The sequence below is a fragment of the Biomphalaria glabrata genome, chromosome 12, assembly GCF_947242115.1.
Source record: "Biomphalaria glabrata chromosome 12, xgBioGlab47.1, whole genome shotgun sequence".
NCBI classification, from domain to species: Eukaryota; Metazoa; Mollusca; class Gastropoda; family Planorbidae; genus Biomphalaria; species Biomphalaria glabrata.
Window position 1 is genome coordinate 10893775 of NC_074722.1, and position 23396 is coordinate 10917170.

The 23396-nt window shown below is 35.2% G+C and overlaps 2 protein-coding genes across 19 annotated transcripts in view; one reads left to right on the forward strand and one right to left on the reverse strand.

Annotated features, from left to right (window-relative positions):
- The window catches only part of LOC106057138 (calcium/calmodulin-dependent protein kinase kinase 1-like), a 216956-nt gene that overhangs the window by 90457 nt on the left and 103103 nt on the right, over nucleotides 1–23396 (reverse strand). The gene's annotated exons all lie outside the window — the stretch shown is intronic.
- Nucleotides 520–16072, forward strand: LOC106053904 (histidine N-acetyltransferase-like). Of its 8 annotated transcripts, none has more exons than XM_056006991.1 (4): nucleotides 11256–11322; nucleotides 12690–12883; nucleotides 13329–13568; nucleotides 14856–16072. In XM_056006991.1, exons 2-4 carry the CDS (start codon nucleotides 12713–12715, stop codon nucleotides 15429–15431), a joined length of 987 nt encoding a protein of 328 aa, XP_055862966.1. In that variant the 5' UTR covers nucleotides 11256–11322; nucleotides 12690–12712; the 3' UTR covers nucleotides 15432–16072. The 8 variants fall into 8 exon arrangements, with proteins under 8 accessions (XP_055862971.1, XP_055862967.1, XP_055862968.1 ...); XM_056006989.1 differs by having other exon boundaries at nucleotides 11261–11345; XM_056006990.1 differs by having other exon boundaries at nucleotides 11316–11405.

Sequence of the window (23396 nt, forward strand, 5' to 3'; positions counted from 1 at the left end):
CGAATCTAGTTGAAGATACTTTTCGCCAAAGCAGCACTTTTTTTTAAAGTCGAAGATAAGATGATGTCACGTGTGTCAATTTGATATTCATGTTGTTCTCACTCAATTAATAATCAAATAAGTGCAAAGCAAATAGAAAAAAAAAAGTCAACATTCTCATGTATGAAGAGAGTACTTTGCTGCCTTCCCAGAGGTCACTACCTATAGTCTTTCCACCCTCTCCCCAGAGGACGCACTCTAGAGTTCTGAAATGCTGGTTTATTTTTATACCAGCGAAGTAAAGTATTGTAGGAAGATATTTGTTTATTTCTCCTTTAGCCTTATATGATACATCTTATGCCTTTTTTTTTTCTCTCAAGAGTCATTTTCTGGTCAAACCACTTAAGACACTCAAAGCAAAATCAAATAATTATACTAATATTATAAGTTACTGGTCCTGGTTTGATATTTGATCAAGGGACAAGATCGTCTATACGTCATACATATTGACGTAAAATGCAAGAAATAAGAACACTTTTGGTCACAGGTCATATAATCGTCTTACATTTAGCGATATTTTAAAAGTCTTTCAAGAGCTTTAACTAGGATAAAAATAGAAAATGCTTTCTTAATAAGTTGTATACAGTTTGACAAACTTCCCAAAAGTCTGGCTGCAAACAGCTCTTCTAATTCCAATAGTCGAAGTAGAGTGAAAAAAGTCAACTCTTGCTTGTAAAGAGGAACAAAGAACTCCAAGACAGACTTGACTGACGGGAGAGGTCATGTCACTTGCGAAGTCTATTCACCATTGGTCAATTTTATTACCTCCCTATCTATGCTAATATAAGTTTGTCCGATTAATGTTTATTTAAAACCAGCGCTTTGCGATAACACCCAGTGCTTTAAGAGGACGGAATGATTTAGATCATCTCACCTGTGAGTACTGGGGGAAATAACGTCTAGTCATGTCAGAGAAGTTTTGAACACAATATCACTACATTTAAAGTTTATAGTGGAAAGATTCAGAAGCGGTTAGAACGTGCGAAAAAAAGTGGATTAGAAAAATAGGATTAGAATTGATAGATTAAAAGTCGAAGAAAGTAACGGAACAATCAATCGTCTGTGAAATTCACTTCATTTTAACTGTAGTGCTATGTTTCTTCTCAGACTTCTAGTTCAACTGTTTTAAAGACTCAAGTAAACTTTTCCAGGCTCAACAGGCTCATGGAATGCTTTTCTTTTGTTATTCAAGATGTTGCTGGTTATAAATTGCAAGCACATTGTGTAGCCCAGTGTTTCCCAAACTATTTCCTTCACGGAACACGTCGCATATTTGGATTATTTAGTGGAAAACTTTGCTTATTTTTTTTTAGAGATATCAATTCATGTGGTGGCCTACTGGTTAATTATCCAAGTAGTTCGTGGAACACCTTTTCACGGAACACAGTTTGGGAAACATTGATGTAGCCTCTTGTTGAGCCATACTTGTATTACTTTTACTTTGATATTGAAGGACTCTCACTGCCAAAGTTGTAACACAGAAATCTGTTTGCATCGCGATTTGTACCATCAAGTTCACAGTCTCTAAGTGACACAATACAGTAACATAGAAAAAAACAAAGAAAAAAAAACAACGTATGACATTTAAAAGAGGAAGATTGGTCGAGATTTAAGACAAACTAAAGAATGTAAATGTCGTCATTACTCGCCATATTGAAAGATCATGTAACCAGCATAGTATGCATAAATTAGCGCTACTAGCGATTAGAAATGTCATTGTACGCTACTAGCGATTAGAAATGTCATTGTACGCTACTAGCGATTAGAAATGTCACATCTAACTTCACCTTTCACCTTAACGTTCACATATCCCTTAAGTCTTCTGGACCGTTGGACAAAATACTTTTCGCCAAAGTTCTTCCCCCATTCTTCTTTACAATTCTCCATCGATAGAATTTCATTCTTATATTCTGTCTGAAAATATTGAAACCTGCCTTTTTGCCTGCTTACGTGGACCACTTCGGGGACGGATTTTGAGTTTCTGTATAAACTTTTTACCAGACAGAGTTATTACAAGCTATGTAAAATTACACAATAGTTTCTTGGGTTAACTGTCTCCTTTTGATTATGTCGTTGATTTCCTCACTTAAGTTATCTGCTCTTTGTTTACACTTTGAGTTTTAACATCCGGTTTGTACTCTTTGGTAAAAAGAAAAGAAGAGAAAGCATTGAGTAGAAATGTGGTGGCGATATAGATCTAATGGAACGTAAAGAATAAACGTTTAGAGAATTTAAAACATTTAAACAAAATGGGAGGGATTTTGATTTAAATAAACAAAATAAACAAAGTCAAAGACGCCATATTATGCTGCCGACTAACTGAAAAAAAAATTATATTGTGTTACAAATAAAATAGCTTCAAAATTTTAGTCTGCAGTGTTGAATACATCCAATACTGGACGAGGGAGGGTGTAATTAAAAACTTTCTACTTGTGACCTAGATGTATAGTATAAAGTAAATATTCTATGACCGATGTAGTTTAATTAAGAGGAAAACTGAGAAAGCCCGCAAGTTCAGTGTTATCTATATATACCATATTTGTAGGTCAGTAAAGAGCCATGATTAGACAAGACAAATTAGGCCTATATAAAGGTAATAGATTTGGTAAGTTCTTTGTCAAATTAAGTTATTTTATACACAGCGTGTAAATAGGCTATTCAAATGTTTCGGTACCATATAAAAGAATATTCATTGATATGAAGACTTTCGTTTCTGTGTATTGTTTTTCAAGATTCAAAGTTAAATTTTAAATATAAGATTATTACATCCAATTACAGACCTACTTCAAAACAGCAGGTAATTTTAGATGTTTAGGCTGGAACTGGGTCACAGCTTGCCGACAGACTTAATCACCTACCACACTACCACACATGAAAACTACTGTATATTGGATTTAGGTAAAACAGACATAAATATAAAAACGAAACTAGAAAGAGATTTTCTATTCTTATGTTAATCAGGCTTGTTTTCTGAACATAATCAATTATAAACTATTATTACAATACCTCTATTCAATGGATCTCATTCACCAATCGTAAACAAATAACATTTAGCCACGTGATTCTATATATCTTCTATACAAATTATGCAATCCATAAAGGCTGTCACGTGATACGTATTTTCCATTGTTTTATCAATATTATGACGTGGCTAAATGTGTTTATTTACGATTGGTGAATGGGGTCCATGTAATTCATACCTCTGTGGAAACTAACAGTTGAATAATTTGGTTTAACTTTCAAAGGTTATAGTCACTCCCACTGAAATGTCCCCAGCCAGTGGAGTCTTCATACGTAGGGCAAGACCAGAAGACTATGACGGTGTCATGGCCATCGGATGTATGTATAACGGCAGGGATTACCTTTCCTCCTTATACCAAAGAGCTGTCAATGACCCCGATATTTATCCTCTTGTGGCTGAGGTCAAAGGTCAAGTCGTGAGTACACTTTCAGTCTTTTTTTGTGTGTGTGAGTTATCAGAAAAGTGTATTCCCTGTGACTCTAAATCACTGAAACGTTTGTCCTTATAAATTTTAATTTAAACAAAGTTCATTACATTTATATATTCTGCAAATGTTATTTTCCTTGAACCGATATCTAGGTTCGAGATTTAGCACACTAGAGTGTAATATACAGATGAATAGACATTTTGTAAATAGCATTTCTTAAGTAGGACCTATTCAATTTGTAAAGCCACTAAAACCCATAGAGCATATGATGTAAACTGTATAGCTACTGCTTTGGGCTGTCATTGAGTCAGCTTAAAAACCATAGTCTTTTAATGTACACAACAGATATACTGAAATAACTAAATTAATTCCAGCCTCTAATGGGTTTCTCATTCAAACTACAGGATTCGATATTAAAGCACTTTACCCTCAAGACTAAAGTATTACTTTTCCTTTTTCAATGGCGAAGCTAGGGTGGAAGGAATGGGGGGGGGGGTGTACAAATTTGAAATTGCCCAGGGCGCTCACTTGAGGAAGTTCCCCCAAATGAGTGTTCAAAATTTGCTTTTACATTAAATATTACGCCATTATCTCATGTCATAATGTCAAATGTCAAAATGCAGATCAAGTCTCCCGGGTCCCCTAATTCCTAGCTACGTCACTGTCCTATTTATTTTACACAATGAATTCAATATGATTTCCTTTCGCCATTCGTGAGTCAAAATGTCAAAAGTGATTTCTTCCCATTCGTCTCTTAGGTCGGTTTCTACATGAATCATATTCTAGACGGCGGTCTGTCAGTCATGAAACGTGCGGCCAGAGTTCATCCTTCCTTCAGGAAAATGGGAATCATGCACGAGTTAAGTCACGCCCTGGACAGGCATGTGGCCACTCTAAGGCCTGGACTACAGTACCTGTATATAAGTGCATCAGATGTAGTAGCTTCAAAAGTAGAAAGTGAATATAAATCCCTGGGTCTGAAGGAAAATCACCGAAAGGTAAAATACATCTATTCAAATTAAAATGTTAATGCCGTTTCGTCTGTCATTGTCACGTGGCAGACTAGCTGCCGGCAGTAGGCTTGGCAACTAGCTCCGCCTTTTTTCTAGAAAGTTTATAACGGAAGTGTTATAACGTCATTGGGAGCGTGGTTTGTCGGGAAATTGTTTTAGCAGGGCTAAGGCTTCAGTTGGAGACAGGATTTCGTAGAGGAAGGTTGTAGATTAGAGTTTCTAGACGCAACTTAGAGAGACAAGTTGCAAATTTTAAAGTTGTAGAATTAATATGTTGGTAATAGTTTAGATACGCAGATACCTTTGCCGACCACCGTGTTGTTTGTTAACAATATTTATCTCCCTTACCTATATTGAACTTTCAATAACTTTTTTTAAAGAGAGTTTTTGTTCTTATGCTGTCAACTTATGATTTTTTAAGTGTATTTACTGAAATGAAGGTCTAAATAAAATGTTATTAATAAATTGATGAACTTGTTGTTTCTTCTTTTTTTCTACTTATGAAATTATTAATTAAAAAATATATGTTAACAATTATATCTATAATTAATATATTAACTCACCAAGCAAAGCGAAATAATGATAAAATAAAAAAAACAAATATGCATGAATTAAATGAAATGAAACACGCATCTATATATACATGTTATGTTTAATTTTTTTTTTTTTTTGAACAAAATTATGCATTATGACTTAGTGATCTTTTTAGAGCAATGACAATAAATGATATAGATCTAGTACGGGAAACTTATTACTATAAGAAATAATACTTTTATGTTTATCTGTTGATGATTAAGACTACAGTTAGATCTATACATTTCTAACGAATTTTAAGCGCTCTCTATTTTCGTAAAATCACACCACGAAGAGAAAGAATTTTATGAAGCTGACACAGATCAGTGTCCCTTTCTCTTTCGCCGTAAGGTCTTCTGATTGGAGTCTACTGTCTACCAGAGATTTTTTGGCGTGTGTTTTATGATCAGATAAGACTAATGTCTGTGTTTATAACTCTTACCACTACCTCTGGCTCCACCTCTTTTGGAGGGAGGATAGGTCGAGTGTAACTAGATCACGAACGTCTTTGTTAAACGTTACGTAGCACCTGTTAAACTATCATGTTTCACAATCTGAAATTTACTTTGCGTAGAGTGGGGAACAAAAGCCAATGTATAAAGAAACAGGTAAGAAGCATATACACTATTATTTAGATAATTTATGCATCTTTACTTTCGGAGTTCATTAAAAAAAAAAAACTCCTCACCTATTACACTAAATTTGTTTAAGATGTGTAGTTGTGTGTGTGGGGGGGGGTAGCGACTCCACCTACCAACCCTTCTCTTCACATGGATCCACTAGCGCCCATGTATTACATTCCGTTACGGAGTCCAAATCAAGTTTTTCTCTCCCGCCGTACCGTACAGGTGGCGATTGTCTCCGTTTATTCTTACGTACCTTTAAACCCTCGCTGCGCTGGCCGTCACACGCGATCTTTGTCTTTACGGCAGAACTAGGTGTGATGTAATCACCTTCCCCTGTTCGGAGCTTCGCTGCGCCGGCCGACACACGCGATCTTTGTCTTTACGGCAGAACTAGGTGTGATGTAATCACCTTCCCCTGCTCGGAGCTTCGCCGGCGCCGTGGTCATATTAGGTCATCTACTGCTAGGATCGCTGGTATGCTCATAAAGGGAGAAGGGCAAGGTACGGTGTTTTACTTGGTCAAAATTTATCCTTCTTCGCTTTCTTTGTCGGTTCGTTTCACCGACATGCAGTTCAACTGAGGTCTAGTCGGATGAGACTAAGACTGAAACGTGATGCAACATAAACCATGTCACGATCAAAACTCTCTTGGTTGTATCCTACAATGTCGGCCAGCTTGTACAGATAGTTATGTACGACAAAAACTCCCGTGGTTGGATCATATCGTGTTGGCCGGCAGTCTATAAGTAGTTACATCAAGAAGTAGTTATGTATGACACATACACTCTGATTGTCATAGAGTCTAGTCCCCCTCCCCTATTTGGTCCACAGAAGTAGTGACATAGTATTTTTATCTTGAAGCTCTTTCATCTCATTAAAGAGATTTGATTAAGCCTTTGATTTTCATCGCCCTATCCCTATTTGGAGCCATCACAAGGTTACTAACTGTGATGCCATTGTAACATTTCCCGAATCTGTTATAAAAGCAGTTCCCTTCCACTCTTCAAGCCTATCATTACTTTCTCTACCTTGTTGTAGATATTGCTTGTTCTTATATTGTGCATTGTTTTTCATTCAATATGATTATAAGTTACCGTACATAATAAGAGAAGGATAAAGAACTTGTACTTATAGCTACCATATTTTTTTTAACAGCAGCATATGGAGCTGATGAAAAAACATGGGACAAATCTGCAGAAATGCTTGCAGCTGCTACACTACTGCTAAGAGACATCTATACATTCTCACCAAACCACAACAAAACAAAATACTCATGGCTATTATTAAAACCTTTATTTCATGATGCAATCACATACATACTATCTCACACAGACAACCATATATGCTACAATATAACACTATTGCATACAAATGGTAATCACTTTGATGTGGTTGTACCACAAGAGGCCACATGTAACCGTTTTTTTGCCAAATCCACTGCTTGGAGTATGATGATTTAGCCTAAATTTTTAAGTGTTGATTAATATTTCATCTTACAATATATTCAGATTAGATCTATTTGGCTATTTGATTTTTTTTCTTGCCTTTGTATTTTATTACATAAAAATACATAGAAATATACCCATTTTTTAAAAGATACCACATTTTTCTTTTGCATGTCATTAATTTCATCATTAAATAACAATTTTTATGTCCATTATTTTCATGTATTTAAAGTCAGGGTACCGGTATCTATTTATTTAATTACTTTTATTTTGCCAATAAAAGATATTTTGTTAGGCTTAGAGTTTTTTTTTTTATTTTTCTATTAATTTTTTTGTCTGTTGTTATTACTTTAACTACATGATTTTAATTTCGATTTTTAGTTATTTTTCAAAGTACAAAAGATTGTTTGCATTTTAAATGAATTTTAATATTAGATCTAATAGCTGCTAGAAAGAAAGACAAAACAGCAACAGAAAAAAGTTGGCAAGTAATTCAAGGGAGATAGTCTAGTACTAAGCCTTAAAACCAAAATGGCGTATTTCCAATGACAATATATGGTAATAAGAAATAAAACTTAAAAAATATATATTTTAAAAACTATTTATCTCCGAGGAAATCAAATTACATATTTGTAATCTGCATTTTTTTCTGCATATTCTGAAAATATAAGAGAAACCTAATTTAGCGTTTCTAGTGTCGTATACTAATACCAATATGTTTGTTTGAATCTATTTTATAACGAGCTCAGAAGAAGATATTAAACGTATGATATTTCATTTGTACATATATATATATTGTGAGTGATTCCTAGTTCCTGAATTAAAGTTTTTGTACTTTGAATGAAAGGGTGTTCATTATTTGAATTTCTAAAGATATTTAGAGTCTACATATGAATCTCCGGCGTCACAGGATGTTCTTTGAGTGTTTAATAAAGATCAGAGATAAAAGTCTTCAATAAAACAAGTAGTAAAAGAGTATTGTCTGATCTACACAGCATTATAGTAGCCTCAAGTCATCTTTACATATTAACAAATAAGATCGCACTGTGACATTCTGACAACTCAACAACTCCTGTCACAGTCATGCTCGCTCCTTTTTTTATTAAACTTTTTAAAATTGATTTGTCCTTTTGGGCCATTACATTATGGTCCCTATATTCTTTCTGGATCTAATAATAAAGCTTTGAAAATAGCACAAAAATGGTAATTGTGAAATCATATTGTTTCTGTATCATTAATTATTGAACTAAAATTAGCTTGACTTGACTTTACTGAAATCTATGGAATTTTCGATACAGCTTAGTAATACCTGAAATTTAATTTCTAATACAAGATGTCACCAGATCTTGAACCAGATTTGTAAGTCTTACTTTCGTTTCACTCAGATCGACTCCACTTGTTTTCTTTTTTCAGATCACTTTCATTCTCTAGTTATTATCTAGCGCCGCCCCTGCATAATCTCACTTCATACCATTCAATCAGTAGCATTCATACTGTCCATAACATACATACATTGTCCATGATATATAAACGCACTGTCCTAAGCACACACACACACACACACAAAGTGAAGGTAACTTAAGCTAAAACACACACAAATGTTCAGTACATGTATGTGTTGTAGTATTATTGCTTGTATGCCTACACATGGAACTATTTCTCTTTACTTACAGCCTTTCATATGCCTGGATTACTACACCAAAGATCTGAGTGTCTGTGATGTCACAGACCACATGCCCTCGGTGACTACTTTAAGCTATGACGACATCAAATTGTTGTTTACTCTCGAAGACGTGCTGGACAAGTTTTTCGACTCGCGAATCGTTTTTAACAATTTCGTTGGTTACAGGTGTTTAGAGAGTAACATTAAACATTTATTGGACGAGAATAAAGAAGTCTGCGTCACTATTGCGCCATCAACCAAGACGCCAAACACAGCTGCGTCATTTGGAGCACGTGACATAGATGTGGTGACTTTTTCCGAATGGTACAAGACCGAGGTTGGCTTGATATACGTGGTCAATATCTACACATCGGAGGGAAGCAGTGACCAGTCCATTCGTGCCCACTTATGGAGACATGTGGACTTCTTAAGGAAACTGAATCTTTGTGACAAAGGCATTTTTGAGGTATCTTATGGACCTAATGTTTCAGAGGAAAAGGTTCGGTCCTACCTGAAACAAGTCGGCATATTCAAACATTCAACTGTTCCATTTAAAATGGAAGTTTTGTTTGAAAGGAAATTCTAGAGAAATTTTTGTCAAACTAGTAAATACAGGACGCAAGAAGATGAAGAAATTATAATTCAAAATGGATCGTAGTCCAAGTCTTAGAAGCAGTTCAGATTAAAAAAAAACAACTTTGACTGATTGGTCGTTATGCTGCTCTAAATTTACATATGATATTGGTTTTATTGCTCGGCCTTGTCTTCACGTGTTATAAGCATTAATATATATTATTATGAGTGGGTCAGGTGTGAATGTACATTTTGATTTTGTATAGTTATAATGTTTTGTTTGGTGTTATGCACAAATTATAAGACAAATTTCTTTACGCACAATAAAGATTATTATTATTATTATTATTATTATTATTAGCATTACAACAGCATCGCAAATCATGGGACTGATGGTGATATGTTGTTGTTTTTTTCACGCATTTATATTTAAAGTATAAATAACTTTCTAAATTAAACATTTTGTATTTTGCCTAACGCAGAACTAGTTATTTTTTAGAATGCCTAGGCAAAGTAGGAAATGGAGAATCCTTTCGTACTTTGCCTAAAAACGCCCGACATTCTATAGAATTCGCACTGTGCCGGTGGTAACTTATACAGTATGGCAACCTGCTAGATTCTCAAATTGATGGTTGTTAATTGAGAAATAAAGATAAAAGAAATTAACAGTATTGCTAGAAACAAAGGCATTAAAGGTCATAACCGACCAGAATATGTATGATCAGTGACAACTGACAGGCAACAGATGACGACCGACAGGAAATGGATAATGAAAGGCGAGTGACATATCACAGGCAACGAGTGACTAATGACAAGTGATATATGACAGTGACAGATTATGATAGAGAATAACAGCATAGAATCATGTCTATCTACAAACTCTTTTCAATGTTGTTTATCTGTTGTAATTGTAAAAGAAAAGCAATAGAAAAAAAAAGGAATACTTTTTAAAAACAAGTTTCTCTAAGGAAGGAGCCGCTAAGTACTGACATTTATCTGAACAACGCGGGGTTTATTTCTCTTTCTGCTGTATAAAACAAATTTAAATAATTACAACTAAATGATTAATTAATTGGTTAATTTTTGGATAGATTCGTGTTTTGTCATCGACTATGAATAATTATTCAAAATTTCAACTTGACCCGAGAATGGAAAGTGAGAGAAAAGACATTACAAAACGAAATAAGGGGACTCAATCCATATATATATATATATATATATATATATATATATATATATATATATATATATATATATATATATATATATATATCAACATCTGTAATTAAGAAGTCTTTATTCCCCTTGTTTCGAAATCGAACAAAATAATTAATCATCAACAATTAATTTACTAAGTTGTTTTTTTTGTTGTTGTTTTTTTTATTGATTATGTCTTGTCAAGTTTGTTGAATAATTGTGCAAAGTTTTAACTTGATCAGAGAAGGGAAATGGGAGAAAAAACAAGTTCAAACGTTTTAGACAGAATTACAGACAGACAGACAGAGTGAGTTGATATAAGCTTTTGTTAGAAGTGCTAGAATTATTATCTGAGTGATCATGGTTTTTTTTTTAAAGGGGTGAGGGGAATTTTCATTTTCATCACAAACAATATCCCACCCTGTAAAATAAAGATTTTAATTACTTCTAGTTCGAATATTTTCATCAAATTAACTGATTTGTATAAATAAATGGTTGTATTTTACTAATAATAAAAGAATGAAAAGGTGTCATTTTTGATCTTAGATCCATCTTAAGAATGCATTTAAAATGACGATTCTACTTTGACTCCATCTGTAAAAGGGTTTGAGAACCTTTGAGCAATGTCCTGTTTGTATGAGCTGATAGTGTGATTAGGACATATATTTGCAGGTCAATGTGGCTCGTTTGTTAGATAATAATCAACTAACATTTTAAGGAGATAGCATTTGGACTGTATGAAAAGTTGGTATCAGTTTGGTTTTGTTGTAAGTTTCATTCATACAGTAATTATGTTGTCAAAGTTAGATATTAAATCATATTAATATGTAAGTAATTTATAGATAATGATATCTATAAAGGGCTATGCCTTTGTCTTTACAAATTGTTTTGAGTTTTGCTAATGGTGCTGTGGACTGTGCAATTCTGACCAGTAGTTCAGGTTTGGTTGCCTCATCTAAGACCATGGCTCCGAACCTGTTTAAAACTACTAGTCAGCTTTTCGCCAGCAAAACGGATGTCCCTTTTAAAGCCCTGTGGGCCATTGGTCATAATTTGTATTTTTTCGGCATTGATTTGCATACCATATACTGCGGAAGTCTTGTGTATGCACATCACCCAGTCATCTAGCTCTTCTTCAGTCCCCACCAGACCCATCTATTCTATGTCATCCGAAAAGTGCGCTAGTTCTAGATGCTCATAAATAAATAAATACATTTATATATATATATAGTAAAAAGTAAAGTTCCCCTTTTGGACCTTGTGGACTATAGGGCAGATGATGTAAAAGTCAACGAGGTTAACGAGGCACATCGACCAACCGCCATTACTTTCCCCAACTAATGTCAGGTACCCAGAGGCGCCCAAGGATCCCGAAATAAAAATCGCAGCCTTCATCAGGAAGCGAACCCGGGACCCGCGGTTCAGAAGCCAAGCGCTTTACCGCTCAGCCACCGCGACTCCATATATATATATATATGTGTGTGTGTGGCATTTTACGTCTCGAGAGACGATCTTTTCCCTTTGCAACTTCTTGTGTGACTAAAGAGGTCAATCCTTGATACACAGCTGCGATCGCAAGTTGGGCATATATAATCACCAGGCGCCGTTGCATTTTCACCCTTCTTTCTGCTTCTGTAGTGTATGACATCTGCAATCCGTGACCCTTCCTTTATGCTCTCTCTCCATGTGGATCTGTCCAGTGCCACCTCTTCCCAGTTGCCAGTGTCGATTTTAAAGAGCTTCAAGTCGCGTTTGCATACATCCGTATAACGTAAAAGTGGACGACCAGCGGCTCTCCTGCCTTCTATTAGATCGCCATACAGGATGACCTGTGGAAGTCGACCTACTGGCATTCTACGATCGTGGCCAAGCCAGCCAAGGCGTCTGCTGCTGATAACAGAGCGGATGTCCTGGCACCCTGCTCTTTGTAGCAAGATAAGATATATATATATATATATATATATATATATATATATATATATTTGATGAAAAGCCTATAAATGTTAGTGACGTATGTTGGACTAGAGTCGAACTTAAATACAACGACGACCTCATCAATATAAATATAAAAATATTCCAGAAATGTTTATAGTCTGATTGGGTTTTCATAGGTTAGGCTCGTACTTCCGAATCAATGTCACCAGACAATGGAGTTCATATACGAAGGGCAAGGTCGGAAGATTATGACGCAGTGATGGCTATCGGATGTATGTATGGTGGCAGAGACTACCTTCCGTCTTTATATCCAAAGGCTATGAGTGACCCTGACATTTACCCTCTTTTGGCTGAAGTCAAAGGTCAAGTCGTGAGTACAATGTCAATATAATTTGAAACATTTAGTTTTTCGTCTGTTGGCTTTTTAGCGACTTCCGAAAGGGCAAGCAGTCGGTATTATTTATTTAACTTTTTCTTGAAATTATTTTTGTGTGGTCTGTCTGTCCATCCGTCCGTCTCACACGTTTGGATCTCAATAACTAGAAAATCTACTGAAAAATAGGCTAGGTGTTTATAAAGCTTAGGTCTACAAAGTTGGTTGAATACGTCAAGTCTATTTGTTTTTAAGGTCAAATTTGACAAAATATTATTTTTATGTAGTGAGACTATGCTATAAATATCTAAGCGGACTTTTTTGTTTTAAAATTAGATATTTACTTTTCTGGTATGCTTTTATTTGAATAAATTTATTGTAGATTTATTTTTTTTAACTGTGTAAAAGTTTTAAAGTGTTGTTTTCCAACTTGTTTGCTTAGGTCGGTTTCTACATGAATCACATTCTAGACGGCGGTCTGTCAGTCATGAAACGTGCGGCCAGAGTTCATCCTTTCTTCAGGAAGATGGGAATCATGCACGAGTTGAGTCACGCCCTGGACAGGCATGCGGCCACTCTAAGGCCTGGACTACAGTATCTGTATATTAGTGCAACTGACGTCATAGCTTCAAAAGTAGAAAATGAATATACATCCGTGGGGTATGGGGAGACACAACGTAAGGTCAGCTGAAGACTTTTAATTGAAAACAAATATATTAACGTCTTTACGTATTTCACCGGCTCCTAATGGTGTAGAAGGGTCTTATGGTTCTGATTTTGTGGTCATTTTTTTTTTCGGTCAGTGTCTTTATGGTTTTTACAAAGCTTATATACCCTCACTCTGTCTGTCTGGTAAAAAGTTTGTACACGTTATTTCTCCCACACCCAATCTCGGATCAAGCTGACATTTTACACAATTATGTCCTTTACCTGACAACACAAGAATTAATTTAAAAAAAAATAAAAAAAATAAAAACTATTAGTTAATTAACTAATGGTAATAAATTATTTTTTTGGCATCTCGAACAAAGGAAAGAAATTATAATTGACTAAAATGTCAATATAAGCTGAATTAGTCCCCTTTATAGGTGGTCGTCTGAATCTTGGTGAACATAGACCTTGAAAAATAGGACGAGACTAGAGAAACAATAGATAACTATATAATCTTCCAAGTTCATAGGCTCTCCACTAAAAGAGTGGTTGCCGTGTTGGCTTGAGAAGCATGAGAAGGCTTGAGAGTTTGAATTCAGGTCGTTACGCCCTTTTTTTTTTCTTTTATTTTTCATTTTTATAAACGTTGTTTATTATCAGTCTAGATCTGTTACAAATTTAAATTACATGACTGGTCCAAACTAATGCAAGTACGCTTAATAACAGCTTTGTGTTGTTTATATATATATATATATCTTCTCATCAGTATGTTCTGTCTAGAAGTTGTAGTAGCTTTAAATAGATTCCACTGTCGTTAAGTTTAGTTAGAATCATATTTTGTTTACTGTACTAGTTATAATAAATCAGAAGGTTTAGCTTTTGTCTTCGTAAGTCAAAGATTTCAAAGATTTAGTGTTTCTTTCAAGTTTTAGTCTACAGACCTTCAGGGTTGGACGTTGTGCTGGCCACATGACACCCTCGTTTACCGTGGGTCACAGAAGCAGATGACCTTTGCATCATCTGCCCTATAAATCGCAAGGTCTAAAAGGGGATTTTTTGTTTGTATTTACTATTGGACTTGTACTTTCTACATATTTCCAAAACCTACTTATTGTTTCCAAATCACGTCGACTTCAACCCTCTCTTCGTCTCAAACGAGCCTGTCCATACGGTTAAAAAGAACAACGAATCCAATATTTTGGTTAGAAGAACTGAAATATTACACCGTTTCATCACTCCAAGATAAACATACATACATTCCAAAACACATACACAGAAACTCAAGCACACATATAAGTTGTTGACTTACTTCTTTCAGAGTATCATTTGTCTGGACTTCTGCATCAAAGATCTGAGTGTCAGTGATGTCAAAGACCAAGTGTCCTCGGTGACTACTTTAGGCTATGACGACATGAAATTGTTGTTAACTCTCGAAGACGTGCTGGACAAGTTTTTCGACTCGCGAATCATTTTTAACAATTTCGTCGGCTACAGGTGTTTAGAGAGTAACATTAAACATTTCGTGGACGACAATAAAGAAGTCTGCGTCACTATTGCGTCATCAACCAAGACACAGGACAAAAATACACCAATGGCAATGCGTGATATAGACATGGTGACCTTTTCAGAATGGTACGAGTCAGAGGTTGGCTTGGTCTATGTACTTGAAATCTACGCCTCTGAGGGCAGCAGTGAGCACTCCCTTCAAGCTCACTTATGGAGACAAGTATATTTTATTAAGAAACTAAAACTATGTGATAAAGGCGTTGTAAAGGTATCTTATGGACCCAATGTACCAGAGGGAAAAGTCAGATCCTACCTGAAAGAAGTCGGTATTTCAAAGCATTCCAACGTTTCATTCGTGGATGCAGTGTTGTTTGAAAAGAAATTATAGAGAACTTTTAAATATCTACTGGCTTTATTTAACTACAATGTAAAGTGTGTTGCAATCTTATTATTGTATATTTATTCGACTGCTATCTGTTTCAATATCCAGAAAGTACGTAATGGAAGAAAATGACAATGAATAACTATGCGGTACATTTTAGTCGCAATTTAAATGAGAATAACAAATCTGTGACTGCCCGGTCATTGTGCTGCTTAAACTATACCCTTTTGATTATGTATAAAACCAATCTCAACATTCATTTGACTATGGTCATGTATTAGCTAGACTTTGTCCTAAAGTGTTAAAGGCATTCATTAATTTGTTCTTCTGCTACAAGCTGAATAAATTGTTAAAAATCTTAAAGTCTTGTAAATATGTGTGATGTTTTTTTTACAAAGTTTATATCAACTCACTCTGTCTGTCTGTCTGTCTGTCTTGTCAATAGTGTCTACACCTTATTTATTCCACACCCATACTTGGATCAAGCTGAAACTTCACACAATTATTTATTGACATAGACAAGACATGAATCAATTAAAAAAAAGTATCCGATAAGACAATTAATTACTGGCAATTCATTATTTTGTTTCTGTATTCGAACAATTGCAAATTACGAAAACAAACCATTAAACAATTTTCTAGAATTATTTCGAGTCGCTACATCCTAATCAATGTCATCAGCCTGTGGAGTCTTAATGTGAAAAGCAAGGCCAGAAGATTATGACGCAGAGACTACCTTGTGGGTTCATGAACATTGAAGAGTATATGACGATTCCTAAACACTAACCTTCTTTTCCACTGGAATAAACCAGAAATTAGACTGAATCAAGAGGACAATATGCAGGCTTTAGTAGAAATATAATTATATTAATTTGATATAAACAAAAGCATTGCCTTAAAGAAGTACTTTCCACAGAGGTTATGTACAACACAGAAATAGACTTATTTTAGCTGATAAGCCGTTGAATAACAATCAACAAATTCGTTGACAAAATATAAAAATCAGCAATGACCATGAACATCACGGTAGCGTCTACCCACATTATAAAAAAAACTGAACATGAAAGCATAATTAATATGAAAACTTAAGCTTAGACTATTGAAGCTCTCTAAAATAACAATATTTCCTATTGTTATATCAACAGAGGGGATAGTGACAACTAAAACCAACCTCGAAAACACATTCCCAAGGCCCTAAACATCCCCAAGAAGATTATCATGAACTTTCCGAGAGCAATACTGTTGCAGACCCGCCACATCACCAGAAAATTCAACAGTGGACTCTGTTAAATCGATTGCAATGAATTGTGGAGTAAGTGAGCTTGTCTAGATTTAACTTTTAAGTACAACATTCTGGCAGTGTTTGAAGGTAGTTACAAGTCACGTGATCTTTTTACAGAGCGATACATTTCAGAAGCTAGAAATAGTATACAGTAATTATGAGAAATGAATAGCTTTTATAGAATCTACTTAAAGTATTAGATGGCGTGGCTTCGTTGTAAATGGGTTAATTTGAAAAATAAATATCTACGTTGCAAATGCTATCAAACTGTTAACATCAGTCAACTTAGAGAAAACGTAACACTTCTCAACAGAACAGTACCAGGCAAAAGAAGAAGAGGCAGACCAAGAAAGTGATGAGAAGACAACATTAAAGAATGAACAGATCTGTCATGGAAAAAAAAGATTCCATCCAAGGCGAAAAAGAGGGAGGAATGGAGAAAACGATCATGTGTGGTGCCCCAACGGTTCAACAGACTAAAGGATAGGTGAAGGTAATAATAACGATTTCATTTATACAACGTCGTTAAAAAGCAAAATGTGAGCTCAAGAAGCTTCTTCCTTTCTGTAATACTTGAGGACATTGCTACAACTATTATATGACAGAGAGCCTATGTCCTCGTACAGTGCTGTTCTTACTTTTAAAAGGATCATAAAACAAGAAAAATGTACAAAAAAAATATAATAAAAAGAAAGCGCTTCGAATGAAAAGAACTCCAAATTTTCAGCAACATATCTCAATACTTTAAGATTTATTTCCTATTGTCGATATCAAACAAAATTAATCATTTATTTTTTTGTTTGTTTGTTTGTTTGATTCATGTTTTGTTGGGGACACTGAATAATTGTGTAAAGTTTCAACTTCATCCTCGAATGGGAAGTGGGAGAAAAAAAAATGTGTTCAAAATTTGTACCAGACAGACAGACAGACAGACAGACAGAGTGAGTTGCTATAAGCTTTGTAAAAAAAAAAGTCCCTCCTTTTTTTTTTGGTGACGGGGTGGAGTTGATTCTTTCATTTTTTATCACCTAAAGAAAAAATTATTCAAATGAAAATAAAATTTTTGTTTTGTCAACTGCTTGAGAACCTGTGAGCAATGTGGCAGTTGTACATAACGACAGTGAAAATGGAACACTTCTGAACTGAAGTCTGAAGGTCAGTAGAGCTCGTTGGTTGGGTAATAGTCAACTTGGGCCTACATACAAGGAGATAAAGTTTGGTGTCGAGTAAAGAAAAAGTACGTTATTCAATCTGTCCTGTGTATTTGTGTGCTGAGGATAGGCAGTAAGTTCATTGTCGAATTAATGTTTTATTATAAACAGTTAACATAAGAATCAACTATTGAAAATTTATAGATACGCTTGAATATTAATATACAAAGACAATTGTCATTTAAATTATAACCCATTTCATTTTTGAGGAAAGAGTAATGCGCTTGATGTTTTAAACACATATTTATATGAAATTATGCATATGGTTCAGCTGGTGTTATGCACTAAAAGAACAACAAAACATAATTATTCATCGCATTTCTGTTTTAAAACGTGTGTACAATACCGAGAATAACTCTGTGTTTCAACTAGATTAATAAGTGAATCTAAAACAATTAGATATTTGATAAAAACACATTTTTCGTCCATTACAACTATTTCAAACTTTTTTTTTTCTAGAATAGTGTAAATTTTTACTTTGTTTTCAGAAAGTCACGCTAATACCTCAGAGTCAATGTCACCAGCTAGTAGAGTTCAAACACGAAGGGCAGGGTCTGAAGAATATGACGCAGTCATGGCCATCGCATTTGGTATCGCTGCAGATACTAACTTTCGACTTTCTACCAGAAAGCTGTGAATGACCATGACATTGATCCAGTTGTGGCCGTATGTTTACTTTCAATTTACTTTCAATTACTTTAAATACACTTTTTTGAATTTATTATTATTACTTATTTCATTTCTTTTTAGAAAGCAGAACTGTTAATTTTTTTTTTACATTGCGTCCGTTCCTACACAATCATTGTCATACATCCATTGTAATACATCAATTGTCATACATCCATTGTAATACAACAATTGTCATACATCCATTGTAATACATCAATTGTCATACATCCATTGTAATACAACAATTGTCATACATCCATTGTAATACATCAATTGTCTTACATCCATTGTTATACATCAATTGTCTTACATCCATTGTAATACATCAATTGTCATACATCCATTGTAATACAACAATTGTCATACATCCATTGTAATACATCAATTGTCTTACATCCATTGTAATACAACAATTGTCATACATCCATTGTAATACATCAATTGTCATACATCCATTGTAATACATCAATTGTCTTACATCCATTGTTATACATCAATTGTCTTACATCCATTGTAATACATCAATTGTCATACATCCATTGTAATACAACAATCGTCATGCATCCATTGTAATACATCAATTGTCATACATCCATTGTAATACATCAATTGTCATACATCCATTGTCATACATTTACTGTCCTCCATTGTGGCTAATGATTCAGAATTTTCATACGTAAAAAAACACACTGAAACTTTTTCTTTAATAATTTGAATAGTTCTAAATTCCTAATTGAAATCTCAAATGTGAACAAGAATATTAATAATCTAATTAATAATAAGTAAAGAAAGTAAAGTTCCCTTTTAGACCTTGCTGTCTAAGACGTGGATGATGTAAAGGTCATCTCTTTCTTTGGCCTACGGTTAACGAGGGTGTCAAGTGGCCAGCACAATGACCAACAGCCTTTATTTTTTTTTCCGAAACTAATGCCAGGTACCCATTAGAGTTGGTTGGACTTAGAGACGCACTTAAGATCTTCACCAGGATTCGACCCCCTTGGTTTAGAAGACAAGTGCTTGACCACTTCGACACCGCGCCTCCCAAAGTAATCCTACACAATATAAATTATTAGGGATAACAAATTCATGTAAATAAACTCAACAATGAGTTGAAAAACTCATGGTTTGACTTCTCTTACTTCCTGTTATTTATACCCCGCCTACATTTAATTTTCTCGATAGCTAGAAACAAAAAAAAATCAAGAGTTCGCGACAGAAAAATCTTTGTTGATTGTTGACTTCCTTGACTGTTTGGAGTTGGATACGAAACTAACTTTTGTTTCTAGAAATAAAATGGCGAAAAAAACAAACAATTTGTTTTGCTGTTTGGCTGACCCTGACACGGTGTAATACGTGCCGGTAAACAATTAATGGGATATTAAGATAATGAATCGTACAGGTGAAACCTTTTAAAGATATTGAGACTTAGGAAGCTGACGCAAAGCTCATTTGTTTCAATGACCGACGGTTATTGAGAGCGTCACATGGCCAGCACTTCGACTAACCGCCCAACCTACTCATTATTTGAGTGCTGATCTGAGTAGGGCGGATTTAGCGGCGTCCATAAAATTCCGTAGTTCAAAGTCCCAGTCTTCACATCGTTTCGAACTCTAAGTCAAAAGCTTAACCACTTGTCCACCTGCCCCTCCATCTCAGATCGTTGTTCTTAAATTAGTTATAATGTAACTATGTAATAAAATATAATAAATAAATAAACAAGAATATTGAAACCTCACACGTAAATAGCAACAAGAAATAAAGAGTTACAGGAAGTGGTTCTGGGTAAGATTAGGAAATACATTTATGTTGAATGTACTCCACACGATTCTATGCAGCACTAATACTGGGCTAATGGTGTATCTTGTCTAGAAGAAACTCTAGTTACCTAAAGCCTATTCTGTGTTGATGGCTTGACTTGTTCGTTTGTTTGTAGCTGATTAAAGCCTCGTGATCCAAACGTCCGTTTTTCTGTCTGTCTGTCTGTCTGTCTGGTAAAACGTTTTGTACACATTATTTCTCCACCTCCCATTATCGGATCTAGCTGAAAATTTTCACAATTAAATCTTTTATCTGACAACACAAGACTCGATTTTTTAAAAATTAAGCAATTAGTTAATTTACTCTTTGGTGATGAATTATTTTGTTTGGTATCTCGAACAAGGGAAAGACGTTAAAAGTGAGGGACCAACAGACAGAAAGAGAGAGAGAGTGGTGAAAATAGTGAAAACAAGAGAAAGAGAAAGAGAAAAGGTGAGAACGATAGACATGAGAAAGATAGCAATAATAAGAGAGAAATCGAGAGAGAGAGAGAGAGAGAGAGAGACGAGAGAGAGAGAGTGAATAAACGTAAAGGGAGTGAAAGAAACTACGAAAAAAAAAAGGAAAATGGAATCAGAATGAGAGAGACTGCAAGTTAGAGAAATGGAGACCGAGAGTGAAAAAGAGCTAGAGAGACGAATAACCAAACAAAGAGAGGCCAGAGAAACGTGTGATACACGGACCCAGCAGGTCACACTCTGATTTCTAAATGACTAAAAAATATCCATAGGCACGTGACGAAGTAGATCTTGCAGCAGTTGTAATTAGGTCAAAACTAGTCAAAATAGAACACGTCAAAAATTATTTCTAGTCAACAATCTTTTTATTTCTATACTCATCACTTTTTAGAAAAGCCGGGACAAATAATAGAATAAATTTACTTGCGAAATTAATGTATCTTAAACAATCACATCAAGACGAACTCCAATAAAATTTAACCATCAGTTCAATTTATAAGATAAAATTGCTTGTTTTATAAAACAATTATTTTCTAATTTATATCTTTGGGTAGATAGTCCATAATTCACTGCCGTACAGCAGCGATCAAATTGTGGGCTTCAGTTAGGCCTACATTAAACAAAGTTTACTTGAGCCCATAAATTGTAATTAAACAATATTTGTTTAAAGTTCCATTCAGCCATTGAATGTTTCGGTAGACCCTTACAATGTGAATCAAAAATGAAATAAAGTGTAATAAGCCCAAACTTTTTCTTCTAAGAAACGAGCATTGGGCTGGCGCCTGTGTCAACTAGTCGTTTTTTTTTTTCGTCTAGGTTGATTCTGTAACTACGACTGAAAATGTTTGAAATGTTTCGTATGTTCCTTAAGAGTTGAAGATAATTTACTTCCTAGTCCGAATCTCCCAAAGGACGACGGGAATGGATGGGGGGGGGGGGGGAACCATCGAGAAATTCGAACGACAGTCCAGAGCGCATACCGCACGACCAGGCAGCCATTCAACGACTAAACGTATAACACAGAAAACCAGACTGCAGTGAATAACTATTAATTAAACTGACAATTTAATTTCAAATTAATCCTGTTAATAACGATAAAGGAAAATGTAGTTGAAACTATACTGTCACTTCGCGTAGAACTAAGTACAATGTTCAAAAGTGTTTCTTCAAAACTAATTATTAAGGTAAGCATAAGTAGGGAATGTGACGCTCCATTGCAACGGCCCCCCCCCCCCCCGGTTCAACTTGATCCGTTCAAGACCAGGTCACTTGTCACGTGACAAAAAAATAAGTAAAGAAAAAAATATATATTTAACCTTCCCTGCTCCAATAATAAAATAAATCTATTAAACTAAAACATATTCGAAACAAACAAACAAACAAACAAACAAACAAACACGCACGCACGCACGCACGCACGCACACACACACACACACACACACACTCCACAACAACAATAACAACAACAACAACAACAACAACATAACTAATAGAGTAACGACAAAAATAATAACATTTTGAAACAGCCAAGGTCAAACTGGCGACAGAGAGGTCAGTAGGAGTATACAATCCAGAGACACGCTAGTAGTTGACGTAGTATTCCGTTACCAAACACAGACACACACAGAGACTCATGCGTGTAGAGCGCGGGTAGTGGCACTGTTAGACCAGCAGACGACTTCAATGTTATCAAGCATGGGCGTAGCCAGGATTTTTTTTCGGAAGGGGTTTGGGGGATTCCCCCCGCTCCTCCACCCCCCGCGGAAAAAAATTATATATATATATATATATATATATATATATATATATATTTATATATATATATGTGTGTGTGTGTGTGTGTGTGTGTACATAATTAATCTTTATTACATTCTGACCTTTCGGAAGACGTTTAATGTGCCCTAGAATAGATACTTCCTGGAATTAGTGGAAAACTTGTAGACTCTCCGCCCTTGCTAGCAAGGGGGTCTGGGGGAGCTCGCAGCTTCGCCCCGCCGCCGAGCACTATTTCTGGTATTGAAAGCCAACAAAATGCATATTCTGAGGTATCTACAGTGCATTATCTTGCTATTAAAAATGTTTTATTTAAAAAACCTAATGTGCTATTCTTACTGACTTAGACCCTCTCGCGCCGTTCGGCGCATTTTCCGGCAAGCTGTTTCCGCTACTCTTATTTTGCGTAATTCATTTTGTCGGAGAACATGTCCGCAAAACCTCATGCGACGCTCTGTCACAACCTTACTAAGGATTCGACTCCCAGTTCGGCATATGATTTCTTTGATTTAGACCCGATCTCTATGACTGACTCCTAAATCTGTCTTAGCCATCTTTGTTGAACCACATTTAGTGTTTTTCAATTTGGCAGAAGACTATTCACATTTTACTAATGGAGCCCAAGCCACTGGTAGAAATTTGTAACCTTTCTTGACTACGCTCCTGGAATTACATGCCTGTATTTCGCTTTAGATTTTATATCGAAAAGGAAAGTTTTTTCGTCAAAATCATCTGTTGAGGGGTTATAAATTAAAAATC